Consider the following 25,028-nt stretch of genomic DNA (forward strand, 5'->3'; position numbering starts at 1 on the left):
TTTAAATGTGCCTTGAAATTGTATATAAAGGTTCCAATTCTAAAAGATGCAAACGAGGTTCCAAGGGTGACCTACCTCAATTGGTCCTACTGACATCAGCAAGTTTTTCAACTGGCTATTAGTGGTTGATGAAGAAAGCCCTTCAACTGACACTATGCAAGTCTTAGGATTGCACTCTTCCACACGAAGGTTTTGTTTATTTGGCATCAAGCGTCCGCGGCCCATCTGTCCACCAACTCCTCTGCCTCTCCCTCGCATAATGACCTGCCAACAGGAAAATGCACAAAGTTAGTTTGTCCTTTCACAGTATTTATAAAGAGACACTTCAAATCTTGGAGTCTAAAAATAGCACTGAAAAAAAAGGGTTGAAAGTACATACTTAACCTTCCATGTGGTTCACGATTTCTTGCATTCTTCAGAATGCCTTCCTGCCTCTTCTCTTCTGCACCACCACTTTCTGTAAGGGCATATCATGAGCCAGGGACGATTTTCTTATTTGCAAAGCTGGCCCCTAAAGATGACCTGCCACCAATCCTGTGCATGCACATCCAGCGCTCTAACTGGGAAATGTATGCGTTGTCGATACTATGTGTACACAATATTATTATTGTTCATAATGTGTAAACAAGATGGTGCCCTGGCCAGTGTGCTGAGTACACATGAATGGGACACTAGTCAGGGAATGATATTGCTTACATGTTGCTATGATATATGCAATGTTATCGACAATGTCCCCTTATCCCAGGAGTTTGGGCAGACAGATGTGGAAAGGAAGCAATAAAAAATAACGGGATTTTTTTTTGGTCATTCATGGTAAAATCAGTTGCTCCGAGTTCATTGTTGGACACAGCCTCTTCTAATCTCAACCACAGGTATATAGCGCCACCTACAGGAGCAGGAAACTAGACAAAAAAAGCTCAGAACCGCCTATGGGCAGTCCTGACTGATATAAACTCTGTTTCCGCATAGGCAATCCAGTTAAACATAAGCAGTGTCAAGAGGAAAAAAATCCAATAGATGGATGGGTGGGTGCTGTTGGAGGGGTTGGCGAAAAAACAAAGCGAAACCCAAAAGGCAAAATCAGGCCAAAGGGAACGCAACAGAATCACAGGATCTCAACCAGAAAAGAATCCCCCCAAGAGGGATCAGAAACCTCAAAACAGCCACCTGCAAAATTTTGCGGCCAAAACACGCATTCCGCAGAGGTCAAGACATCCACCTTGTAAAACTTAGTGAAGGTGTACACGGATGCCCGGTTAGCCCCCTTGCAAATTTGAGACAGATGCCTGAAGGCCCAAGAGGCACTAAGCACTCCTAGTGGAGTGTGCGGTTAGTGGAAAGGAAAAAGGCCAAACAAGAGGTCCCAGCAGGGAACTAGGTCACTACTGACCAGAATAGGCAGAAAGAACTGGATGCAAAGAAGGGGTTTATATAAGCCAGGGCTGCCCATAGACAGTGCTAATAGAGAAATCATGGTGGCAGAGAATTCTGCTTTAGTCAGGCAGGTAGACTTATCTGGAGTTTCCTCAGGACCTGCAACAGAATCCCAGCTGTTTGTTCCATGTGCTTCCACTACCAAGCGCCTATAATCCACCACTGTAAGGTGGGGATCTTCCTCTGTGGGGCATTTACAGATTTGGTCCGAGAGGGTTCAGTGTGTCCAGTGTGAAGGAATCACAATAACCCAATTTCTGTGATGTTGTTTCTGGGGTATCAGACAACAGGTCAGACAGCCAACAATCAGCTTGAGTCGTCAGTGGAAAATGGCCTCTAGAAGCATGCATGTAGTAGTCTTGAGAGTACTATGTCACTAATCAGTGCCACAGAGGAACTCCCAGTAGTAAGGTGGAAGAAAAGGCCACCAAATAAAAAGGTTAATGGTATAACAACATTGCCTATAGACTGAATAAAATAAAACAATAGCAGTCAAGGTAAAAATGTGTAGTTTATCCCAAAACCTGTGCTTTCAAATCCACCTGTGTGCTTTGCACTGCGCTCTCTCTTGTAGGATGAAAGTATAAAATGCAGTGTATGTGTACTACAGGTTCAAGTAATGACCCAACAAGACATGTATAGCCAGAAACCGATATGTTAAAAGGTGCAAGGCAACTCTATCCACGATGCTGGTCCCACCCAGGATCCAAGCCTCTGCTATCCAGGTGGTCATACTCTGCCCGAAAGGGTCTTCAGGGTCTGGCTGCCATTGGAATAGACTAGAGATGCACTGATATGAAAAAGTCCTGTGCTATTTCAGTCCAGTTCAGGTGCAATTTCTAATCTCATACACTACAATTCGCACTGGAATCTCTTGAACCGCTGAACAAAATCGCACTACAAACTGGCCCACACATATGTGAACCGAGTCTGAAGGTATCAATTGCAGTATTGGAGCATTTGCACGCGTAATCGTGCAAATGCTTAGCATCGGCACCGATAACAGTGTGCAATGCTAGAATAGCCCTGGACCTGTATATCACTCTGCAGCAAAGACCCTGGTTGTGCCATGCACCAAGGCGCATGCTGAAAACCAGTGAAGAGTAGAGGCAGATCAGCTGACAGCTTTAAGATTTACTGCTGCTGAAAAAAGCTAAAGGAATGACACAGACTGCATGGAGGGAACACAGATTAGGGAGAGAATAAGAAAAGCAGGAGAGGAGACAGGACACTTCTGCTAGCCTTCCTAATAGAATTGCCACAATGTACAGGGGAGAAAAACCAGCAAGTGTCCACACACTAATAACAAATGAACCTGCAAAGAATAAAGAATATTTCCCTGAAGACAACACATGACCCTGTGCCGACACGCGTAGGCGAGGGACAAAGGATGGTGATGAGACCTGGCTGCCAGAGGGCTATCTGTGAGACTTGTGCAGAGTGAGTGGAGACCTCCACAAAACAGAGTTTTTATGCCTGTTGCACTGGAAGCGCCATACAAATGTGAGTACCCTGTGTATTTTTTGTACCTATTAAACTAAAACAATATAAGCACTATCAGCATTTTATTTGTATGTATACATTGGATGTCACTGGCTTGCGGAGAGGACTCTGTCTGCAGCCCAAGAGAGGCTAAAAAGCTTTTATTGACCCTACTCAGCTGTAGTGGTCACATTACACCAGGTGAGATAAACCTGACGGCTTGGGGAGCACGTTTATAGTGATGCTTTGTTTTGGCTATTCGAGCACCAGTAAGGAGTGTAAAGAGTAAATACAAGACTTTGTGGATTATATTTGGAGAAGGAAGTTTCTTCAATTTGCATGGACACATTTTCTCTCTTTTTGGACTGCGCTGTATTCATGTAATTTGTTTGATATTTTTCAATGTTAATTTTTGTTATCAATTGTATTCAGTATTGTACTAAACACTATAGCGCTGCACAGTCTGTAGAAAATTTGTCCAAACACTCTCCATTCCCGTTAATGACCTGGAAGCTCACTACCTGGTCCCTGTGTCACTGAGAAGATAATGGAACATGGATCTGCATTCTGCTTTGTTCACTGGAGGACAGGTGAGGCATTAGACATGGCTCATTGAAGAGAACCTGCCATCAAAAAATAATCACATAGTGGACTGTTCTCCTATACGATGAAAAAAAAATAAGCTTTTTATAACCGCTTACCTGTAAAATCCTTTTCTTTAAATCATCACGGGACACAGAGCCATAGTAGTTACTATGTGGGTTATAGGCCACCTTCAGGTGATGGACACTGGCACGTCCCAAGACAAAAAGTGCCCTCCCTATAACTCCCTCCCACTACTGGGAGTGCCTCAGTTTTGTAGCCAAGCAATACACGTGTATACCAAAGAAGGGAGGAACCTCTGTGTCCCCTGATGTACTTCAAAGAAAAGGATTTTACAGGTAAGCGGTAATAAAAATCCTATTTTCTTATTGTACATCACGGGACACAGAACCATAGTAGTTACTATGTGGGATGTCCCATAGCAATGGCAACTGAAGGGAGGGAGACACAACAAAAAAGTAGGGCATTAAGAGACTAGAGGACTTATACTGCAGCCTGCAGTACACTGCGCCCAAAGGCGATATCCTCATGACCTTTACATCGATCTGATAGAATCTGGTAAATGTATGGACTGAAGACCAAGTTGCGCCCTTTCAGATCTGAGCCACGGAGGCCTGGTGGTGCACTGCCCAAGAAGCACTGCAGCTCTGGTGGAGTGCGCTTTAACATGAAAAGGAGGAATTTTCCTCTTTAGATCATAAGCCTGAACAATCACTTGATGAATCCATTTGGAAATAGTAGATTTTGACGCTGCCTGTCCTCTTTTAGGTCCTTCTGGCAATACAAACAAAACATCTGTTTTGCAAATCTGAGTGGGCACCTTTAAATAGGCTTTGACCACTCTTACTACAGCAAGGGAATGTAGTGACCTTCCATAGATCGTGGTTCTGGGAAAAAAGAAGGTAGGACAATATCCTGGTTTAAATGAAAACCTGTCACTACCTTTGGTAGGAATCTAGGATGAGGCCGTAATATCACTTTATCCTTATGAATAATCAAATATGGCTCTTTACAAGAAAGAGCCGCCTACTCTGTTACCCTTCTGGCAGAGGATATGGCACTGGGTGCTCCCACTTAGAATACATGAGCTTTTTTAGCCATGAATGGATAGGAAAGGTATCAACAGATTGGGGAGGCTTTAGTGATCCCAAACCAGAGGGGGCCTCATCGACTGACTGCGTTACAGGCAGTAAAAAAGTTGAGCGGACCAACTTAGTGAGGGAATGTACCAACAGTCTCTCTTGAGCAATGGATGGGGATCTGCTATGCTTAGGCCCACTCCGGGAAGCGAATAAAGTATCAATCTTCTGTTCCAAACTTAAAATGGCAGAAGGAAAAACCTAATATATGTAGGGGCTGTAGTGTCCAGAGCTGCTGCAACACCAATCCCCCCTGATGGCTCACTCTGACCGGCTACATCACTCTCAAAGGAGGATGCCATCTTTTTAGATATGAATCTAGGTTGTCGTGAAACAACAGACCCTCTAATTCCTCCTCCATAGGATAAAGTATAGAAAACTTTTTTGGAGAGAAAACGGTTTATCGCATCCACGGTGAAACAGTGCCACTTTCCCGGATACTGGTAGAAAGGATTTCCCCTGTTGAAGGTTGCTGGATATCAACCACCAATTGAGGCTTTGATGCACCTCGGGGGATAAGCGTATTGGAAAGTCCAAAGCCTGGACCTTTCCTATTCCAAGTCGACAGAATACTGTTTTGCAGCAGTCTTAAATGAAACTGCTCATAAGGAACGGCCTCGTAAGGAGGCCACCATCTTTCCTAACAACTTAATTCAAAGCCGGATGGATGGATTTTTCTTTGTTTTGATAAGCTGAATCAGTTCCTTTATGGAACTGATCCTTCCCTGGGGTAAGAATACCTTCTTTTCAGGGGCGTGACCGGATGTCAGGGTGAGAGGTCGCGGCGGGCTCAGTCCTACCGCTCGCTCCAGAGACTAATGCTGCCGAGGTAGTGTGGAGGAGGAGGAGGGAAGGAGAAGCCGAGCGTTGAGGTGCCGAAACGAGGGGACGCTGCGAAGCTGTGACGCCACCAAAGCGAGAGTAATGGTACAATCGGTTGACCGAACGGCGCAACAGTGGAGGTATGTGAAGGTCGCCACAGGAAGCTCTCCCATAGAGGAACATCGATCCCCACGTAAGAAACCCTGTGAGAGAGGGAATCAAAGCGAAGGGAGGGATTGAGCGTTACCCCCCCCCCGGTGGAAGAGACGTAAGACCCGAAGGTATGACCAGGAAAAGGGGGGTGGAGGAGGCGACCACACATAATGGATCACAAACATTACGCAGCTCCAAAGATAAGGCTGGTCACTCGACCGGGCTGACAGGCGTTGCTGCTGCTGCCGCCGCTTCTAAACTGGAGCGATATGCCCATACGCCTAATCAGACTCCAAACCAAACACCCAAAAAGAACGTACAAGTCGGAGAGGGGCGGCCGCAGAGTACTGCAGCCGTGCAAACGGTCGGAAGGAAAAGCCAGGGCTTGACGCCCGAAATAGAGCCGACAAGTTCAATTAGAGCAATATGTGTGGCAGTTCGGTCGGACACTGCGGGCGTAATGGGTGGAATATCGGAAGCACAAGCGTCCGTGAGTAATCTCTCCATAGAGAGGGGGACTGGACAGGACACTGAGATAGGTACAGAAGGAGAAATTTGGGCAAAAGGTAAAGAACCATCACTAAAAGAAATTATATCTGCGGTGAATACATGTAAATTATCATTGGATGATGTATCAGATCAATTAAAGCAGATAAGAGAAGATGGGTTAAATCTTAAAAATGAAGTACAGAAAACTGCGGCTCGTATATCAGATATGGAGGAGAGAGTCAGCCAGGTGGAGGATGATGTGCTCCCGCTGAAACAGGAGATGCAAATGATGAAGGGCCAGTTAAATTTGTGTATGGCTAAAATGGACAATATGGAAAATATTATACGCAGGAAAAATATCAGAGTTTTAGGTTTCCCGGAGAAAAGCGAAGGCAATGATCTTGCTGAATTTATGGAAATATGGATAAAAGATAAAGTAGAGAGTGAGAAGCTATCAAGATTTTTTGCAATTGAAAGGGCGTATAGAATTCCGTTTAGGATGGTGGAAGGAAGAAGTCATCCTAGACCCATAATCATCCAATTGCTGTCCTATAGAGATAAAGTTGTTATCCTTCAAAGAGCAAGAGAACTGCGTAATCTTGAATATAATGGGATAAAGATTTCATTGTATCCGGATTTTTCCCCAGAGCTGCAAGGACAGAGAGCCAAGTTTATAGAGTGCAAAAAGAAATTGCAGAGTCTTAAAGTGAACTATGCATTGCTTTATCCGGCAAAGTTGAGGGTATCAGCATTTGGGGAAAACATATTTTTTAATGGTCCAGAAGAAGTTAAGATGTGGTTGGAGGAAAATAAATGTCTGCTGCAACAGAGGGGAATGTTGTAATATGAAAACAGAGAGAAAATGGACATTTTTTTTTCCTTTCTTTTTTTTTTCCGGACTAAGAGGGAATGCCCCCATATTGCTCTGTTTGTCTCCTTCCCTTTCTCCTTCCCCCCCTTCCCCCTTTTTTTTTTTTTTCCCTCGGTAGTAATGTGGACTATTTTTTGTTATAGAAATAAGAGAATGGGAGTGGGTGGGTAGGGTGAGTAGGTGGGGAGGATATATCACCCTGGGAGGTAAAAACGGTCATGTTGGAAGCCCCTTAGAAGGGCCCCAAGTGGGGCATGGGAGGGTTGGGGAGGGGAAAGAAAAAAGGGATGGGGAGTGTGAATGGATGAATGATAGCGAGAGAAAGGAGGTTGAAAGGATAGGGAAGGATATAGGTAGGCATGGTAAAGGATTATTAATTGCGCAAAAAATATTTAAGTATAAAGTTGATGTGTGAAATTGCATTAAATACGGTGGTCAGTGAAAAAGGGCACAAGAAAATGAAATTAAGTGAGGCACAAGGAAATAAATTGTCCAATTTATATAAAATGTGTGTAAAATGTGTATAAGAAATATGGTAAATTTGAGATACAAAATATGTGTGGGACTAAAATTTTGGAGCACAGGGAAAAAAGTAAGGGGGAGATCACGTGTGAAAACACAGAGAAAGCACGTAGAATGGAGAATAAAAGTATGATATTGTGATTTATGTTTTAAATATGGGAGTAAGCAGTAAGGTAGGGAACTTCACTAAAAAGGTAAAAATCTGTTCTTGGAATGTACGGGGGGTGACGGAACAGCTGAAGAGACGTGCGTTATTTTCCATGGGGAATATGGGTAATTATGGGATGCTCTGTTTGCAGGAGACCCACCTGGACCGAGATACAATCAGTGTGCTAAGACACAAGAAATATAGGATACAATATCATTCTACATACACCTCCTATTCAAGGGGAGTGAGTGTCTTAATAGATCCTGGGTCGGGTCTAACCTGCAGCCAGAGCATCATAGATGTTAAAGGGAGATATGTGTTCCTTTTTTGTGGTATAGAAGATAAGAGTATGTGTGATCGCAACTGTGTATATCCCACCACCATTTAATGCAGAAATATTATATGAACTACTGAAGTTTATAAAGGATAAGCCTGGAATCCCAGTCATAATAGCAGGGGATTTTAATATGATAATGGATCAAAAAATAGATAGGTTCCCACAGAAGGTTGGTAGTAGGGAGGGACCTAATGGGTTGTTATTTCAATTCTGTGAAGAAACAGGTTTTGTGGATATATGGAGAAGGTGGAACCCCTTAAGAAAACAGTATTCTTGTCACTCTAAGACGCACTCCACCTTGTCCAGGATCGATATGGTGCTGTGTAATGAAGAGGCGCTGGGGATGGTGGAGAAGGTGGAGTACGAGCCAAGGGGAATTTCGGACCATTCACCGGTAATGTTTTTAATGACAATAGGGAGAGGATGTAGCAGAAGGGAATGGAAGATAAATCCATTTTGGTTAGAACTAATGGATAACATGGAGGGGGTAAAAGAAAATCTAAAAGAATTTTTGAGCATAAATGTGGGATCTACGTCCCTGGGAATAATGTGGGATACCTTGAAAGCCTTCTTAAGGGGGGAACTAATAAAAAAGATATCGCAGATTAAGAAGAATGGGTTAGCAAAGGAAATAGAAGCAAAAGAAAGGGTAAGGAGGTCAGAAGAGAGGTATATAAGGGCCCCTTCAGAAGAAAGCTCTAAGGAATGGGAGAAAAATCAGGTAGAATATAAAAGACTTATATGGGAGAAAGAGGAGAAGAAAAGGCAGTTCCAGAGGCAGTCCTTCTTTGGCGAAGGGGAACAAGTGGGGAGGGTATTGTCATTGATTGCTAAATCAAATAGTTCGTCCCCAATAATACCGGCGATATTGGACAGGGAGGGAGGTATGAGGAAGTCAACACCTGAAATAGTGGAAGAGTTTAGAAAATATTATGAGGAACTATATAAAGTTTCAAACTCCGAAGTAGAGGGGGAGATGCAGGAATTTTTTGGGAAAATAACATTACCCAGGCTGTCAGAGGAAGATAGGGAGGGCTTGGAAGCACCATTGACCCTGGAGGAGCTGCAAAAAGTAACAGCAGAAATGATAAATCAGAAAGCCCCAGGTCCGGATGGACTGCCGATAGAGATTTATAAAAAATTTGGGGAGATACTCTTACTGGCTCTCCTACAGGTGCTCAATGGGGCTTTTGAAGAGGGGCAGTTGCCGCAATCAATGATGGAGGCCACAGTGGTGGTCCTGGCAAAAGAAGGGAAAAACCAATTGGAGACCGCATCATATAGACCTATATCGCTACTGTGTTCAGATGTTAAAATCTTGGCAAAAGTACTTGCAACAAGGGTAAAAAATATAATATCAAAATTAATACATCAGGACCAAACTGGGTTTATACCAGGGCGGTCCACAAATATGAATGTGAGACGCGCCTATTTAAACATTCAGATTCCTTTAGAAAACAAAGGGAATAGAGCAGTTATGTCCTTAGATGCGAAAAAAGCCTTCGATAGTGTGGAGTGGCATTATTTGAGGAGGGTGCTAGCGGAATTTCAATTTGGTCCGAGATTTATGCAATGGATAAGAGTACTGTATACAGGTCCAAGGACGAAAGTGAGAATAAATGGGGAATGTTCAGAGGGGTTCCATTTGGAGAGGGGGACAAGACAGGGGTGCCCTTTGTCGCCCCTGCTTTTCGCCCTCTCGATGGAGCCTCTGGCTATAGCCTTGAGAGAGGCGCAAGATATCCGGGGGTTTAAAAGAGGGAATGAAGAGGAAAAGGTTGCTTTGTATGCAGACGATGTACTGTTGTTTTTAGGGGACACGGGGCCCTCATTGGTGGCGGCAATGACCCTGATAAAAGAATTCGGGTATTTCTCTGGACTCGAAATCAACTGGGAAAAATCTGCTCTCCTACCAGTCGATCCCCTCGATACCCCATTGCCGGTACAGGTATCCCAAATAGAAATAGTTAAACAAATGAAGTACTTGGGAGTGAATATGACGGCAGACCCAAGGCAGTATATAGCAGGGAATTTAGTTCCACTTATGTCAAAATTAAAGCGTAAAATCAGAATATGGAAGAACCTCCCCTTGTCAGTAGCCGGTAGGTCCAATTTAATTAAGATGGTGTGGATGCCTCAAATATTATATGTTATACAAAATTCACCGGTTTGGATTCCAAAATATTGGTTTAAAAAAATGGAAAGTTTGTTTAGAGAGGTGATATGGAAGAACGGTGTGGCAAGAATTAGCTTACAAATACTACAGAGACCAAGGGAAATGGGTGGGATGGCACTACCTAATATGAGATACTACTTTCTGGCTGCCCAATTACAGTATATGAGGGGAGGTAACCTATCAGCAGTGACAGGAAAGGGGGGTGGTCCCCTGGGGAGGGATACCCCACATAATACGGTCGCGGAAGCAGTGGAAGCCGACTCATTTAGGACCAGTTGCCCCACAGTCCAACTGATGGTAAAGTGTTGGGAGGAGGTAAAAGTAATATTGGGGTATAGAGGATATACAGAATTCTCACCAATATGAGAAAATAAAAACTTAGAGGAAATTAAGAAAATGGGGAGATTAGCAGAATGGGATCGGAGGGGCGTACACTTCTTAGCGCAACTATATAGGGACGGGAGACTGAAAACATTTCAGGAACTAAGGGATGAATATGGGTTACCGGCTTATTACCTCCTTAATTATATACAAATTAAACATGCGTTAGAGGCACAATTTAGAGACAGGAAGTTGGAATGGAGTAAGATGCCTGTACTCAGGAGAATTATAAGTTGTAATATATCGAAAGGAGTTATCTCTGAGATCTATAGGTATCTAAAGGGAACAGAACAAGAAGGGGTAATAGAGGAGAAAAAAAAAGGTAAAATGGGAAAGAGAGGTGGGCCCAATATCGGTAGAACAGTGGGAGAAGGTTCTGGCATTGGGGGCGAAAGTTTCCTTATCTCCATCACATATTATATCTCAAATGTATTTAATCCATAGGGTATACTACACTCCTCTTAAATTGTTTAGATTTGGGAGTAGACAGGACGCAGAATGCCAAAAGGTGTGGAGACTGAAGAGGAGATTTAATACATATGATTTGGCGATGCCCAAGATTATACAGATATTGGGTAGGAATAATAGGGAAAATTAATAAAGTGTTTGGGTTATCACTGGAAGTAGAAGCTAAAATCTGTATAATGGGATTGATAGAAGAAGAGGAGGTACGAGGGGATACCCACACAGCTGTTATTAGATGCCTTTTTCAGGGGAGGAAATCAATTGAGTTTAAATGGCAGAAGAGGGAAGCGCCTACAGTAAAGGAAGGGATGGAAAGGGTGAAAGACAACATAAAAAAGGAGGAATACATATATAGGAAAAGAGGTAATTATGGGAAGTTTGTTAAAATATGGGGAAAGTGGGGTGAGCAATGAGAAAGGGTGAGTAAGATGTAAGAGTGATGGATGAAGGAGGGAATGAATGAGAGGTGGGGAGGGGGATGGGAGAAGGGAATGAGTAATTTGTTTAAGTTTGATGTTATTTAAAATTTTTGTATAATTGTGAATTGAATATTATCGGCGGAGGGATTGGGAGGGGGAGAGGGCTGATAGGGGGAGGGGGGACGGGAGGGGGTGATAAGGGAAATTTGTTTGTAAGGGGAATGATTGTATGTGATTATTTTGTGGCATTATCTGTGAATTTGAATATAACGCAAATAAAATAAAAAAATTTAAAGATTAAAAAAAAGAATACCTTCTTTTGAACTGTATCTATGATCAGCGCCAAGTACTGCAATCTCCTTGATGGTTTTAAAGAGGATTTTTCTAGGTTGAGAATCTAGCCTAGGAATTCTAGGTTAACTCCCGCCGTGACTAAACTTTGATTTAGACAGGTAACCTGACTGATCTACTAAGAGCAGATCGTCTAAGTAGGCTAGAATTATTATACTCTGAGCCCTTAACCTGGCTAAAGGAGGGGCCAGGATCTTTGTGAACACTCAAGGTGCAGTGGCTAGACTGAAAGGCAGAGCCACAAACTGAAAATTAAGATTTTCTACCTCGAAGCGCAGAAATTTCTGATGAGCGGGGAAAATTGGCACATGGAAATAGGCATCCTTGATGTCGATCGATACGAAAATTTTCCTCCTTGTAGAATGAAGACAACCGAGTGGATTGACTCCATGCGAAAGGAACGGATATTCAAGTGCCGATTTAGATCCTTGAGATCTAAAATGGGTCTTACCGCCCCATTTGGTTTTGGTATAGTGAAGAGTTTTGAATAAAACCCTGATCCCTGCTCTTCTGTGGGAACCTCTGATATCACTTTCTAAGACAAGAGATGATCCAGAAAGAGACTTCCTTTTCCCTGGGTCTCTGGGAACATTTGATCTTAAAAAACGAGGAGACAGGAATTCTCAGAATTCTAGTTTGTAGCCTAGAGAAATTGAGGAAGCCACCCATCTGTATTGATAATGTTCCTGCCAGATATTTGAAAGTGAAGATGCTCCTGGCACTGGAGAAGATGGCCGTTTAAAAGGAAAAATATTTAACCGTCTTCTTTATTGGCAAAAGAGAACTTTTCCCATTAGAAATTATTTGGATATACATATCTTGTCTCCACACAACCGTTCACCATGAAATGGGAAACTGGCCAGGAGCTTTTTACATGGCGCTTCAGCTGACCAATTTTCCCCAAAAATTATCTTCCTCATCAAGACCACCAAGGGAATATCCCGTATAGGCTCAAAAGGCTGTTTTTGTAAAGCCGACAGGACTAAATTCTGTGTCCCGTGATGTACGATAAGAAAAACTATTTTTTTTTTTAAATACAAAAAAGTAAAGTTCCACCCAAGCACTTAACCCATCCCCCCCTCCTACCCCCTAAAAAACAAGCATAAATGAAGGCATCGGGGGTGCCTACGCACAAAAACATCAACTGATGACCTGAAAGGGCTTTTAAACCTTCCCTCATGAAAAATATAAAGATACCAAATTTGTTGCCATTTCATGAGCAAACCTTTCAGTTACAGTCCTGCATAGCCGATCCAAGTTTAAATGTGACAGTGGCTGAGGGAAAAATAAACCCCACCCTCTGTGACAGTGTGTGGAGGCTTGGCACGTTATACGTTACAACCCAAGTGTAACATGATATGTTTCAAAGGTAAACGTATCCTTTAACCACTTACGGACCGCCCGCCGTCGTTATATGTCAGTATTTTGAAGAGGAATATCATTGTTATGGCGGCAGCTAGCTACCATAATCCCGGTATCCTCTTCTTCAGCGGGCGGTCCACTTTCAGATAAAAGTGATCTCTGCTGCGGATTCACTGCAAAATCACTTTTAGCGGCGGCGGGAGAGGTGCCTCTCCCGCCACACTCCGGTGCCCTCCGCCACTTACCGGAGCTGAAAACATGCAACCTGTAAAATTTTTCAAATGTGGCCTATGGAGATTTTAAGGGTATATGTTTGTCGCCATTCCACGAGCGGGCGCACTTTTGAAGCGTAACATGTTAGATATCAATTTACTAGACATAACATTATCTTTCACAGTATATAAAAAAAAAAAAACTGTTGTCTTATTTTTTTTCCCCCAAAAAGTGCACTTGTAAGACCGATCCACATACTGTGTGACAAAGTATTGCATAGGATTTTTACATCATACTTTCCTGTAAAAGTACATCATGGGACACAGTCAGGCTAATATTCATTACCTGCTGGGATGTTCCAGAGCAACAGCCTTAAGGGGAGGGAGACACCCCGCCAAACAAAAGCCATCAGAACTTATACAGCAATCCTTGGCTGCTCGAACATCCACTTGATAACATTTTGTGAACGTATGCACTGAAGACCAGGAAGCAGCCTTACAAATTTGAGCCACAGATACCTGATGGCGAAAAGCCCAGGAGGTTCGTACAACCTTGGTAGAATGAGCCCTCACCCTAAAGGGAGGCGCTTTAATGTTTCAGACCATAGGCCTGAATGACCAATTGACAGACCCAATTGGCAATGGAAGCTGCCTGCCCCTTCTTGGGTCCTTTAGGTAAAACAAAAAAGGAGTCTGATCCTCGGATCTCTGCAGATCTAGACAAATAAACCTTGACTGCCGGACAACGTACAAAGAATACAGTCGTCTCTCTTCCGCCAAATGAGGCTGAGAGGAAAAAAAAAAGGCAAAATAATGTCATGATTTAAATGAAAGGCTGACACCACTTTTGGCAGAAAGGATGGAACAGGTCATAACACGATTCATGGTGAAGGATCAAGTACGTTTCCCTGCATGAAAGGGCCACCAACTTGGAAACCCTTCTAGCCGAGGCGATGGCCATCAGGAAGGCTAGCTTGCGTCACAGCAAGTCTAATAGAATTTCCTTAATAGGTTCAAATGGTTGTTTCTGTGACACATACAGAACCAAGTTCAAGTCCCAAGGACACATAGGTGACCTTGGGGGGAAGCAAGCGAGTTGCCCCTTGCATAAAGGTTCGGATCAGTGAATGGGAGGCTAAAGGCCTTTGGAAGAATACTGATAGGGCCGAAACTTGACCTCTTATTGTACTCAAAGTCTATTTGATTTCCACAGCTGACTGCAGAAATGGGAGAATTCTGCTAATCACATATTTTCGAGGATGCCATTTTCCAAGCAATATAAGTCTTCCAGACCTTATGATAAATCTTCCTAGTGATAGCTTTTCTAGCATTCACTAGCATAGACAATACTGGTCCCGAGATGCCACGGTTCTTTAACCACTTCTCGACTGCTTCACACAGATATACTGCGGCAGAAGGGCACGTACAGGCAGATTAACGAACCTGTACGTTGCCCTTTAAGAGAGCGGCTCGCGGGCGCTCGCCCGCCGGGAGCTCTGTGACTGCGGGTCCCGTGGACTCAATGTCCCCGGGGATACCCGCGATCGTCTCGCGATGAGGAAGAACGGGGAGATGCTAATGTAAACAAGCATCTCCCCGTTCTGCCTAGTGGCACGGTCCCTGATCAGTTCTCCCTGTAATCAAGAGCGCTGATCAGTGACGTGTCACACATAGCCCCTCCCCCCATAGTTAAAATCAGCTAATGGTTAACCCCTTCACTGCCATTTTTATAGTAATCAATGCAATTTTTTAGCATTGATTGCTGTATTAATGCCAATGGTCCCAAAAATGTGTCAAAATTATCCGATGTGTCCGCCATAATGTCGCAGACATGGAAAAAAAAAAAAAAAAAAAAAAAAAAAAAAAAAAAATCGCAGATCGCCGCCATTACTAGTTTAAAAAAAATCTATAAAAATGCCATTAAACTATTCCCTATTTTGTAGACGCTATAACTTTTGCGCAAGCCAAACGCTTATTGCAATTTTTTTACCAAAAAAATGTAGAATACATATCGGCCTAAACAGAGGAAAAATAATGTGTTTTTTTGGGATATTTATTATAGCAAAAAGTAAAAAATAATGCGTTTTTTTCAAAATTGACGCAATTATAAAAAATAAAAACCACAGAGGTGATCAAATACTATTTATGGGGAAAAAAAAAGGACATCAAGTTTGTTTGGGAGCCACGACGCACAATTGTCATTTAAAGTGACGCAGCGCTGAATCGCAATTAGTGCTATGGTCAGGAAGGGGGTAAATTCTTCCAGGTCTGAAGTGGTTAACACCCTGGCTTCAATAGCCATACCGTCAAATTTGGAGACTGTAAAATGGAGTGGAATATAGGACCTTGACACAGTAGATTGGTGCAACGTGGAAGCGTCCATAGCCTATTTATTGTCAGTCTCACAATCTCCGGGAACCAGGGCCTTCTGGGCCAAGCTGGTACCACCAGAATGACTGTAATCCCCTCTCTCCGAATTCTGCGCAACTAATGTGGAAGGAGAGGGATTGGAGGCAAAGCAAAAAACCCAGGATATGGACTGCCGATATTATTGGCACATGTCCCTCTACCCAGGCTAGTATGTAGTTCACCTGCTTCAGAGCCAAACGACTCCCAGTACTGCCTTGGTGGTTTATATAGGCCACTGCCCTGGCATTGTTGGACTGAACCCTGATGGGGCAGTCCTGAAACTCCACCTTCCAGGATCATAGGGCCAGACGTACTGCCCGTATTTCTATGATGTTGATGGGCGGGGTCTGATCTGTCCCTGACCATTTCCCCTGGCTTGTGAGCCAGTCGAGGGTTGCTCCCCAGCCTGAGAGACTGGCATCTAGTCTGTACTCTCCAAGTTACCACAAGAAAGGATTTTCCCTTTCACAGGTTCTGATCCTGCAACCACCAGTTTAGGCTTAAGAATGCCTGAGGAAAAAGCATATTGGATAATCCAGGGCTTTTCTTACTCTGTTCCAAACCAAAGAGATGTCTTGTTGTAAGGGCCTGGAATGGAACTGGGCTTAGGGCACTGCCTCAAAGGAGGATACCATCCTCCCTAGAAGACTCATACAGAGCCGAATGAAGGGTTGTATGGTGCGCCTTATCTGACGCACCTGATCTTTCAGGGCACAGATGCTTACAGGTGGCAAGAATACTCTTGCTTGGACCGTGTTTAGAATCCGACCTAAATATATTTTAGACTTTGAGCTGATTTCAAGGCTGACTTTTCAGTAGGTATGATCCAGCCTAAGCTTTTCAAATACATCACTATGTATATTATGCTCAGTTCTAGAGCCTGTACTGAGTGAGGTCTTGCAGATACCTGAGCACCAGGAACCCTTGGGCCCCGTACTGGTGCTAGGACCTTTGTGAACACCCAGGGAGCTGTAGCAAGCCACAAACTGAAAATTACGTTCCTCTACTGCAAAACGTAGGAACCTCTGATGAGGCTGAAAGATCGGTACGTGCAAGTACGCGTCCTTTATATCGACGGAGGCTAAAAAGTCTACCCTCTGGAGTGAGGTTACTAATGAGCAGACAGACTGCATCTGAAAGGATTGTATCAATAGATACTTGTTAAGGGACTTTAGGTCCACAATGGGACTTCAGAACCGTAAACAGGTTTCAGTAAAAGCGTGTGCCCTTTTTGGATACCGGAACCTCTACAAGCACTCCTTGATGCACTAGATGATGTAGTGCCGGAACATTCTTGGTTTAAAAAAAAGGAACATTCTTGGTTTAGATGATGTAGTGCCTGAAGCAATACATTTCTTTTTGGAGGATCCGAGGGAACGCTGGATCCTAGAAACCTCTGAGGGGGCACCCCCCGTAACTCTAGCTTCTAACCGCGAGATATATTTGAGGTGACACACTCATCCTGAATTGTTGTTTTCCAAATGTCTGCAAAGTGCAGCAGCCTTCCCCCACCCAATGGAGTGGGGCATCCCCTCAAAAGGAGGGCTTCATGCTGGGTTTAATAGAATTTAGGCCTTGCGGCTTGCCCCTGGCCCTAGCGCCCTTATGGCAGTGGAATCGCCCTCACACTGAGACATTTGAGGAAGCAGTACCTGTGTTTTTAAACTAGGGACGTTTGGTAGTTTTCTTCTCAGGAAGTAGAGTGCTCTTCCCTCCGGAAACCTTTAGGATATATTTGTCCAAGTGATCACCGAATAAATGTTCCCCATGAAGCAGGAAACCTGCCAATAACTTTTTACAAGAAAGCTTGGCTGACCAGTTCTTAAGCCATAAAAGTATGCGCATATGTGCAGACAAGAGCGCCAGATGAGAAACTTGCTGTACTCAATCCTTTAAAGCATCAACAGCAAAAACACAGCGCTTGAGGAATATCTGTCTTAATTTCAGGCAGATCATCCTCCTGGTTAGGCCTTTCCGGCAGTTTGACTTGATCCTTTACAGACTGGCAAATACCAATTGCTGCAACAACTGGCTGAATGGCTGAACTGGCCAAAGAAAATGAAGGGTCTTTCAAGCCCTGTGTGTTATCTACCGGACAAGTTAAGTTCTTGTTTAAGGAAGAGACTGCTGCATCTACGGCTGGCATGCTCCATTTAACAAACTTTTAATCCATGGGATATAAAAGGGAAAACCTTTTAGGAAACAAAAAAGTCACGTCAGGATGTTCCCAATCAGCATACAACGCCTGTTCCAACAGGGGGTGTAGCGGGAAAGTCTGTGCGACAGAGATCCCAAAGAGAACCAGGGGGGCTCAGTCACCTCTGCAAGAGACAACTTAAAAGCAGAACCATTTCGGTCAGTCAGGATCAAAAAACCTCTGCGACTGAGAGGCAGACATGGAGTGGATATCTCCTTGTCCAGATTGCTCTGAAACAGACTCATCTGCCGGGCACTCCACCGAATCCTGTGCTTTAAGCTCTTCCTCATCCTCAACCCATTCTTACTGCAGACGAGGAGACTCCAGGGGGATGGTTCTGTCATGTTTCCTGTCACCCTGCAGGATGGAGGCAATCACGTTGGGAATCCTGTGCTCTAACCCAACTAGGGCTGAGGACAGTTCATCCTTAGTGATAAAAGGGTGAAGCAACAGCGTTGACTGTAGGCACAATACCAGATAGGTGCAGCAGCTCAGATTGCCAGGAGCCTCTGGTCTTTCAGGGGATACAACATTAGGGATACAACTAGGTTCATCAGGACCTACTGATGACGTAGGTGTGCTCTTCCCTGTGGTGTTAGTCCCACTCCACTTAGAAAGAGGCTCAGTCCTTAAAAGGTTAAGAATGTTAAAATTTTAATTGTCAGTGGGTTCAGTAAAGCTGCAGTGATGAAAATATTTGAAAAGCAGGTTGGATGGTTTTTATTGAACAATGTCGATCGTTCCGGAAGTCCATTAATTTCAACACTGATTGTTAAAAGCAAACATTTTTATGTAGCTTTGAGAGTCAGTGGTCAAGTCAATTGTACTAAAAGTTTTCGTACAAATGTTCATATGAACGGTCGTTCGAAAACCTACTGGTGTGTGGCCAGCTTTATGTATTAACCACTATAATCATGGTAGATAAGCTAGTACAATCCAATAAAGGAAATACATTGTGCACAAGCAGAACCTGTAAAAGCATCCTTTTTTAGCATAGAGTATTAATAATTTTCATTATCACAAAATCATTCATCAAAGCAATGGTGTCCCTGATTACCGAATCTAGCCAAATACATTTTTTTCTTTAAACATGAAATGGCGGAAACTAAAAAGGAGATCCAGAATGGAATAAATTGCACTGTACCTTATTTGTAGGGTGATATCCTTGGACACTGGTTACAGCCTGAGGGCCCGTAGACTCTGAAAGCGGCGTACGAGGCTTTGCTTGAAACTGCTGCTGTTGAACACTTGTTTTTCCTAATGTTACTTTCCGCACTGGCCCCGTTCTTTGCTGAGGGCATTGCTGCTGCATCTGTGGCTGTTGCATCTCTGGGCACTGCTGCTGTTCCATCTGTAGCCTCTGTTGCATTGGTGGCCGCTGATGCTGTTGCATCTGTAGCCTCTGCTGCATCGGTGGCCGCTGCTGCTGTTGACGCTGCTGTTGCTGCATCTGTGGCCGCTGCTGCTGCATCTGTGGCCGCTGTTGTTGTTGCTGCATCTGTGGCCGCTGTTGTTGTTGCTGCATCTGTGGCCGCTGTTGTTGTTGCTGCATCTGTGGCCGCTGTTGTTGCTGCATCTGTGGCCGCTGTTGTTGTTGCTGCATCTGTGGCCGCTGTTGTTGTTGCTGCATCTGTGGCCGCTGTTGTTGTTGCTGCATCTGTGGCCGCTGCTGCTGTGGCCGCTGCTGCTGTTGCTGCATCTGTGGCCGCTGCTGCTGTTGCTGCATCTGTGGCCGCTGCTGCTGTTGCTGCATCTGTGGCCGCTGCTGCTGCTGCATCTGTGGCCGCTGCTGCTGCATCTGTGGCCGCTGCTGCTGTTGCTGCATCCTTGGCCGCTGCTGCTGCATCTGTGGCCGCTGCTGCATCTGTGGTCGCTGCTGCTGCGGTCTCTGCTGCTGCATCTGAAGCCTTTGCTGGGAGACAATTCTCTGCTGAGGAACCTGTGGCTGGTTATCACCTTCTGCAGGCTCCAGTGCATTGTCAGCCTGTTGAAAACATTTAACAAATCATTACCATTACAACACTAGACAATTAACCTAACAGTGTTCCTGTGTAAAGCAACTTTATCTGTAATGTAAAGTTCAACTTTCTACCAAAAAAGTACTTCACCAAGAACTAGTTGCATTAAATGGCCTAGCATATTTTTTTAATGAACCTTTCCCGTAAAAGATACACCTAATGTTTATTGGGTCTCCACACAACAACATTTAGATCTGTTGGTCCATCTCTCAGCATGTCAAAGCTGAAAAGGTCTTGACAAGAAAAAATAAATAAAAATTCCATGATGCGAAATGATTTTTTCCATTACTGTGCTTTTGGTGCCATCAATTAGCATGTCACCATTTGAGTGGGAAAAAACTAATTTTCTAATACCAGAAAGTGTTTTAAAACAATATGCTGCGGAAGACTGAAGATTCAACTTCTGAAAAATCTGTGAACCAGTAAACCAGAATGACCAAAGTAAACACTGATGAAAACATTGTGCAAACCATCATATTTTCTTCTTCTCTAAGCAAACTTTTAGTGTATAATTCTATCAGTATTATTATAGAGTATAAAAAGTAATTTGCCCTACACTGGGTTTAATGCTCGAGATGATGTATGGGCCACGTCTAAAGGCATATGAAATGGGATTGGTATACATGTTACATTACAGTGACACTAAACTGATTTAACCCTTTCGCTGCCATTTTTGAGATAAGTTATTGCATATGTTTGATTCTCACCTTTTCGTAAAAACGCTCAATTTAAAATTTACATCTGACATACTTCATTGAGGTAGTGCTCCACTGTGACCACTACTCAATCTTGGATATCTACTCTCATCTCTTCACACATCAAGCGGCAACGTACCCACCTCACTCCTTTTCAAAACATGGATATTGGTTCTTGGCAAGGATGATGTTCCTGAAAAGATTCTGGCTCTGCTCTCTAGTAGTCCAACTCTTAGCGTGAAACCCAATTTAAAATCATTAATCGTGAATACTACCCTTTCCACACTGACGCCTCACAATCAACCTGCCTGTGGTGTGCTGCCCACCCTATTTCGGCGGCTATAGGAACGCCCATCAGTCCCCATTTTCTGGGACCAAGCCCTGCAGTATATTGGCCAAGTCCTTCAAACTAACATCTTCAAAGACCCTATACTCTGTATTTTGAGATGGGAGGCATCAACAGACTCAACACAGCCTTCTAACAATGGACGTCTACAGTAACGTATTCACATATGCCTCCTGGTGGCCCACAGGGCATTAATGCAATTGTGGATTCATCCCACACCATCACATTTAGATGCAGTGAAACAAGCTCTGATGGCTCTCTTCAACTTGAAGAAATCAGACACCATTATCCAAAACATTAAATCCCACATGCACTCTTTTTGATACACTGACTGGTAACTATGGGCTGAGCTTACCAACTCCATGGGCAAACAGTGTTTGACTCTCCTAATTCCCTGGCCCTTTCCATTCTTTTTTTCCTCCCTGTCGCTCTAGATCCCATCCACCACCCATCTTCAGGCTCTATCCAGAGTGGCATTTCTGACACCATGGCGCACTCTCCTGCTGGTGACACATCCACTGAATTTACTACTACGTCAGAGCTTTTACTTGCAATCGCTAAACCCCCCAACGATACCTTCTGATAATGATAATCATTCAGACTTGCTACAATCACTTATTGATTGTATTGATCAGTCTCAATGATCGCACAATAAAACTGGATAATACCTCTCTGCTTATGAAATATGACAATACTACTGAAAATTTACAACATGAAATTGGCATACTTCACTATAAATTGGAAGATGCTGAAAACCGAGCAGGCAGATCTAACCTACGTATTAGAGGCATTCCGTAGTCATTTACTAATCTCACTACTACTATAAAATGAAATATTTCATGATTTATGTCCTTCAATTCCTCCTGAGAGAGTGGTGACTTATCTGGCTCATAGAGCCATTGGTAAATCTTGTCAGAATGATCCACCACGTGATAGTTTAATAAAACTGCATTTTTATAAAACTAAAGAACTACTATTGCAAGAAGAAAGACATTCAATTTACAGAGGTCAAACATATCAACTTTATCCTGATCTGGCACTACTATTCAAAAGAGAAAAGACTTTAAACCATTCTTAAAAATCTTACAGGATTACGGGTTATCATAACTTCTCCAACCCTCCCCTCTGGACTTTCCTAGAGGCCTCCCAGATAGACCCTATATCCATCAATACTATTCTCTGGATTCCTAAAAAATTTAGACAGCCTACTGATAATCCCATTATCAATCATTCCTTAATAATTTGGGATAAGTAAAAAACTTAAGGTAACTTAATGTCCTCCTATACTATCAATTATACACAATCCAATGTCTGTACCAGGATTTCATAATAACCCCCATATCAAATGATAGGCTTCTAAGAATTTTTATACAATTTATGATCCAATAACACTCTCTGGGGTATTAATTCTTTCCTCCTCGAAACATACTCCCAAAATTATCTCATCAAGAATTTTCTAGATACCTTCTAATTAAACAATTTGTTATTCAAACTATAGGATCTTCTTACAATCTAAAATCCCTCACTATTTTTTGTAAACATGATCCCACTACTAAAGGTCTTCTCTCATTGATTTATTCATCTCTAATTGATAAAAAGAAACGTCATTCATACATATTGAAAATGGGAAAATGATCTTGGTAAACCTATAACGGACAATGATTGGAAACATATCTGTTATACTACTTCCCACTGTTCTATTAATACAGCTGCAGTTGAACCTAACTATAAATTGCTCATGAGATGGTACTTGGTTCCTCAACGTCTAGCTAAAATTAAACCAACTATATCCAATAAATGTGTTGTGAATAACCTCACACCAAACGGAATAAATTATTGTAAAAGGTGATAAGCTGCTCCCCAAACTGTAGAAATTCTACTGTGCAAAGTGTGTAGTGTGGATATGGGGCGCTAAAATAATAAACGTGTTTATGTCAACATATAGTTCGATAAAAAAGCTAAAATATAATAAATCACGTGACATACAATTAACAGTGAAAAAGGTATAAATCAAACAGCCCATTATCTTCAGTGCAATGACCATATAAGTAGTACAACCTGCTCACCAGATAGCCACGACCTCTTTAGCTAAAAACAAGGTCTAAATGCGCTTGGGTATGCTTGCAACCTGATGTTGGATCAGGAAGTTTTCAGAGTGTGCTCTCCTCTCCTCCACAATCTGACATATGGGATGAGAAAAATAAGGAAGCACCAATAGCGTATTTCTATTTTTATTTAAAAATGAGGACAAAACATAAATGGCTTGCTTACATTTATTCATGCCTGTGTCCCAACACTAGGAACAATTTGCGTATGGGCTGTGTGGAAGCCGCGATCTCCCTTGCTCACGCTGGGAGTCAGTGTGCGATTCCCTAGGGAATGCACAGCTGCAACTAGCATGCATGTCCTAAACATAAGAAATTGTGGGGGTAAAAAAAGGTTTGGGAATAACTTTCTTCAGAGAATAAAGGTTCAGTTCACAGTTGCAATTTTCATGCGATTTCAAGTGCAACTATGTACTACAACTTGGATGTGACTTTGATGCAACTTTACTCACAGAAGTTACAGTAGCATTAGATAAGCAATTCCTAAAAGTTGGATGAGATAAGTGCTTTTATTTTATTTTTTTATACTGACTTCTCCAACCAGGTTATCCTTACTTCCTAAAAAATCTCTTCTCCCAAGCACATTCCATATACACACACAAGCAGGCAAGAAATCCAGTAAGTTGTGGAAAGAGATGGCTAACAGATAGGCAGAACTCTTAACATGGAGATTTTTCATATAAGCTTATACTTGATTGTCAAAAATAACTAGCGTCTATATTATCACAATGCTGATGTTTCAAAATGCAAGTCTATGCAATGTACTAATGGGACTATAGATCTCCAACTTTCACAGCGATTTTTGTTTTAGGCTTTGTAGTGTGTGTCCTAATGCATGATACATTGTCAAATATGGCTTTAACCACTTCCCCAGCTGTCCTCCTCGTTCCAGGGGGACATAACCCCAGAACGAGGGTTATGTCCCCTCGGAAACAGCAGACACACCAGATAACAGTTGTCGGCACTGTGAATGGCCCAGATACCATGTGATCACATGTCCACAGTAAACAATGGTCATAAATGGCATCTATACATGATAGCATTATTTACTATTGAGATCTCTGTGACTGGTCATGACAAATCACAGCAGCCCTGTGCCATGTGGCCAATCACAATAGTAAACAAATCATGAATGAAAGCCATTCATGACAGTTAAAATGATTGCTTTTACAGTGATCACTGTAATAAGCAATCAGTTAAAAAAAAAAAAAAAAAAAAAAAAAAATTCCTGATCACCACTGAGTACTACAGTGACACTATGTAAAAAAACAAAAAAAAAAACAAAAAAAATTATTAGATAGATAGTAGGGTTTTCCAGATACCAACACTAGTATCGGTACCAATACTGAGCATTTGTGCGAGTACTCGCACAAATGCTCCCGGTGCCTTAACCGATACTTGGAATGGGAGAGACAGGAATTCAGCTGGCGGAAAGCAGAGGACGGATCGGAGAGCGAGTCCTCAAGAAGGTAGTGCAGAGTGCAGGGCACAGCTGCATCATGCATCGAGATCGGCAACTGGAGCAGTCACATTCGGTAATGGAAGTGACGCTCCGTGTTGCCATTACACCTTCAGTGCTTGAAAATCCCGAAGCCCATTTTGGTACACCCTGCACTCGGCCACAGTATGCCAACAGTGGACATCTTGTTACACCCAGCCCATATAGTTCGGGCTGGGTGTAACAAGATGTCCTCTGCTGCTTTATTGAGGCAGAGTGTGAGGTGTACCAAGATGGGCATCACAGAGGCAGCATAGAAAAATAAATCCTCTTGTGCCCATAAGTGCCAGCCATCAATCAGGGACATCTGATAGTGCCCATCCAGCCAGTGCCAGCCCTCAGTGCGTGCCACCTATCAGTGTCCATCAGTGCGTGCATGTCACATATCAGTGCT

At 43.0% G+C, this 25,028-nt stretch overlaps 1 protein-coding gene across 3 annotated transcripts in view; it reads right to left on the reverse strand.

Moving 5' to 3' along the window:
* The window catches only part of RBM33 (RNA binding motif protein 33), a 260,560-nt gene that overhangs the window by 49,710 nt on the left and 185,822 nt on the right, over positions 1-25,028 (reverse strand). For all 3 annotated transcript variants that reach the window (XM_077491155.1, XM_077491156.1, XM_077491157.1), the window contains exons 16-17: positions 19,117-19,956; positions 76-264 (exon numbers count right to left, since the gene is read on the reverse strand). In XM_077491155.1, coding sequence (XP_077347281.1) covers positions 76-264; positions 19,117-19,956 — 1,029 coding nt within the window. The remainder of the gene's footprint in view (positions 1-75; positions 265-19,116; positions 19,957-25,028) is intronic.

This window comes from Lithobates pipiens, unplaced genomic scaffold, assembly GCF_037356315.1.
Source record: "Lithobates pipiens isolate NorthernLeopardFrog02 unplaced genomic scaffold, aLitPip1_a1.2 Scaffold_19, whole genome shotgun sequence".
In the NCBI taxonomy this organism is placed as follows: Eukaryota; Metazoa; Chordata; class Amphibia; order Anura; family Ranidae; genus Lithobates; species Lithobates pipiens.